Source organism: Crocodylus porosus, unplaced genomic scaffold (assembly GCF_001723895.1).
Source record: "Crocodylus porosus isolate Cpor-Errol unplaced genomic scaffold, CroPor_comp1, whole genome shotgun sequence".
NCBI lineage: Eukaryota > Metazoa > Chordata > Crocodylia > Crocodylidae > Crocodylus > Crocodylus porosus.
In genome coordinates, this window is record NW_017728948.1 from 63,869,579 (window position 1) to 63,872,558 (window position 2,980).

At 45.6% G+C, this 2,980-nt stretch overlaps 1 protein-coding gene across 2 annotated transcripts in view; it reads left to right on the forward strand.

The window, feature by feature from the left end:
- Window positions 1-1,952, forward strand: part of SLC9B2 (solute carrier family 9 member B2) — a 26,792-nt gene extending 24,840 nt beyond the window's left edge. For both annotated transcript variants that reach the window (XM_019553094.1, XM_019553095.1), the window contains one exon: window positions 1,629-1,952. In XM_019553094.1, the coding sequence (XP_019408639.1) occupies window positions 1,629-1,865 (237 nt within the window). In that variant the 3' untranslated portion in view covers window positions 1,866-1,952. The remainder of the gene's footprint in view (window positions 1-1,628) is intronic.
- Window positions 1,953-2,980: the final 1,028 nt, after the last annotated feature.

A 2,980-nucleotide genomic window follows, 5' to 3' on the forward strand; every position in this document is an offset into this window, starting at 1 on the left:
GAACTCCCTTCTCATCAGTGCAGAGGCAGAAAAGGATCTTGGAGTCATCATCGATGCCAGGATGAATATGGGCCGGCAGTGTGAGGATGCAGTCAGGAAGGCCAACTGTACCTTGTCATGCATCCACAGATGCATCTCGAGCAGGTCAAGAAAGGGAGCAGATGAAGCTAGGTGACTGGCTGGTCTGTAGGCTTGCTTGAAACAATTGTCTCCTTGAACCATTAGGTTTCTTTTCAGTCTTTCATTCAGCTGGTTTCCTACCTCAAAAAAGAGACATGCAGATATTCAGGGCAGACTCCTGAGCTTCCTCTCAGAGCTGCTTTGGCAATCTTAGCCCTCTTTCATCTGCCCTTTAAAAGTGAAAGTGGGTAGTGACTGCCTAGGAATAACAGGAGAGCTATGCAAAATATGTATTTAGGCCTGAACTTGGATCTGGCTGTAGCTTTCTAGACAGCCAGTGAGCAAGTTATCAAACCAGGGAACCTGCACTTCTCCTTCCCTTTCCAAAGGGCTTGAATATCATGAGAAAAGTGTGACCATCTCTCAACACTGCCGAGGTGGTGAAGTGAACCATTTTCCAGAGGAGACCCCAGACTAAAGAGCATAAAACTGTAAAAACCGTATTTGACAAATACAATTTTGGATTTAAAAAAGCCTCAGGCTGTATTTTCCATTCACATGTAAGGCACATCTTAAATAATGAGGTTAATTATTTTGTGCTAAACTGTTGTAAAATAAGCTACATCTGCTGCGATGACGTACACAGGAGCTACACCCAACTTAAAATCCACTTTTTGACAGTGTACCAGGGAAACAGCTGACTGTCAGCCAAACTACCTTGGCTGACAGCTTCTCTTGAGTGAAGCTTCCAGGGCACAGCTGCCTCTTTAGAGGAGGCATTGGCAACTTTTTGGAGCAAGGGGCTGCTTTAACAGGTGTTAGCTTCAAGCTTGAGTTACTTGCAGCCCAGTTGGCACCACAGCTGCAGTGACCACTGCCTGGAAAAAGGCCTCACAGAAGCCCCCTGCCACAAAAATGATGCAGAAGCCCTCTGTGTCTGCAGCTGGATATAATGGCTTCACGGGCTAGGTTCATGCTGCAGCCTTAAGTTGCCAATCCCTGCTTTAGCAGACCTTCGTCTATGGAATATGTAATGCCCAGAGATGAGATGAGCTCATTTTGTTCCTCTAGGATTGTCGGATTAATTGAGTTTTTAAAAGTCCCAACTGATTGACTACCTCAAAGGGCAAGTTCTTGATGGTTTTTGCAAATAAGAAGTGGAGTGTGGAGTTGAGCACCTAGTTACTATAGCATCCAAAAGTCACTAGTTGATTTAAAAATGTAGGCCCATCTCTTTAATCACACCAGAAATGGGCTAATATAGCTGCCCAGCAACAGTTTCTACAGAATCCCTCTTGGTTGAAGCAACTTTCAGTGAACCAGAGTCTGCAGCTGTCCTTAGACAAGTGTGATATAACCATCCATCCTATATGTAGTGGTAGAACCTAAGTGGCTGGGTATGTTAAAAGTAAAGAAAGAGAAAACCATCCAGGACTCCAAGAGTATATCTTCACATGCAGATGGTCATAACAGGAATGACATGGAATGGTACTTTTCTTTCTCTACAGGCTGCAATAGGTTCCCTTGCTCTAGATACTGCAAGGGCACAGCAGGATGAACAGCTGGAAAAATATGGCATGGATGTGCTGACAATAGCATTCCTTGCAATCCTGATCACAGCTCCCACTGGAGCCCTAGGTATTGGCCTGGCGGGGCCCAAACTTCTGCAGAAGGCTCAGACAAAGAGCGGGGAAGAGGAGGACGATGATGCAGGAAAGGAAGACATAGAAGCTCCTGGGCCATAGTAGGAATGTATGGAATGGTATGGTATAATGGTCTCACAAGGGCTGCTGCTGCTGCTCTTTAGGAAAAGCAGCATTTGTATAATTTGTGAAGAAACTAAAGTAGGTTACCAGTCAGTTACGGATCCTGCTTGACCAGCATGCCTGGTACTTTTATAAAATATTTTAAACTGTTGATGGAACCTTATGAGAAAAAATGAACTAAACATAGAACTGCCATAAACATAAGATGGCCTGAGGATAACTGATGGCATAGAGGAGTAATTAATTACCTGTTAATGGGAGGGTGTAGGTGTGAGCCCTGAGAAGTGGTAATTTTTCTACCTTTTCCTCCCCGGATCTTCAAATCTGCCTTTTATGATCTACCGAAATGGTATACACACCTTTGTAGCTGCAAGGAATCAGAGACAGAAGTAGCAGGTGGTTTTGGAGTGTTAGAGGGGTGGGTGCAGGTGTAGTGTTGATTATCTGGTGTTATCTGGTCTTGGGGATAGATAAAGTTTCTTAAAGGTGGGGTGGCTCCTGCTGGGCATATTTGGCTCTCTGAACATTTCCCCTCAAAACCCATTACATATCCCTAAGACTGTACCTGTCCTCAGCTCCCGTTGCTGCCGGAGTGCCTACTGACATTTTTTTCCTCAGTCCATGAGTTGTAGCCCAGCTGGGTATCCTGTGGTGACCTACTCAGGGCTTGCACTTGACAGGCTTAGAAATTATGGTCTGTAAATGGTACTTTTTACATCTACTGTTTTATAATCTATCAAGGTAAAATACTATTTATTTAAAATGGAGAGTCAGTATCTTAACTGTTCTTGCCTTCCTCTGAAAAATGAAATATGGACCAGTTTAATAAGTGATTGCTAATCAAGTGGACAGTACTGTAAATCAGGAGTTGTCAACTGGGGGTACGCATACCCCCAGGGGTACTTGGGAGGGCCATAAGGGGTATGTGCAGGTGGGGGCAAGGGAGGGGATGGCAAGGGCAGTGGTGCCCCTCTGCGGGTCACACAGAGGGGTGGGGGAAGCTCATATGTGGTGGTTGCTGCCGCTTCCCACCACTTCAGCCACACGCTGCCCCCTCCCCCTGCCCCAGGCTCCATGTCCGGCTGTGTGTCAGG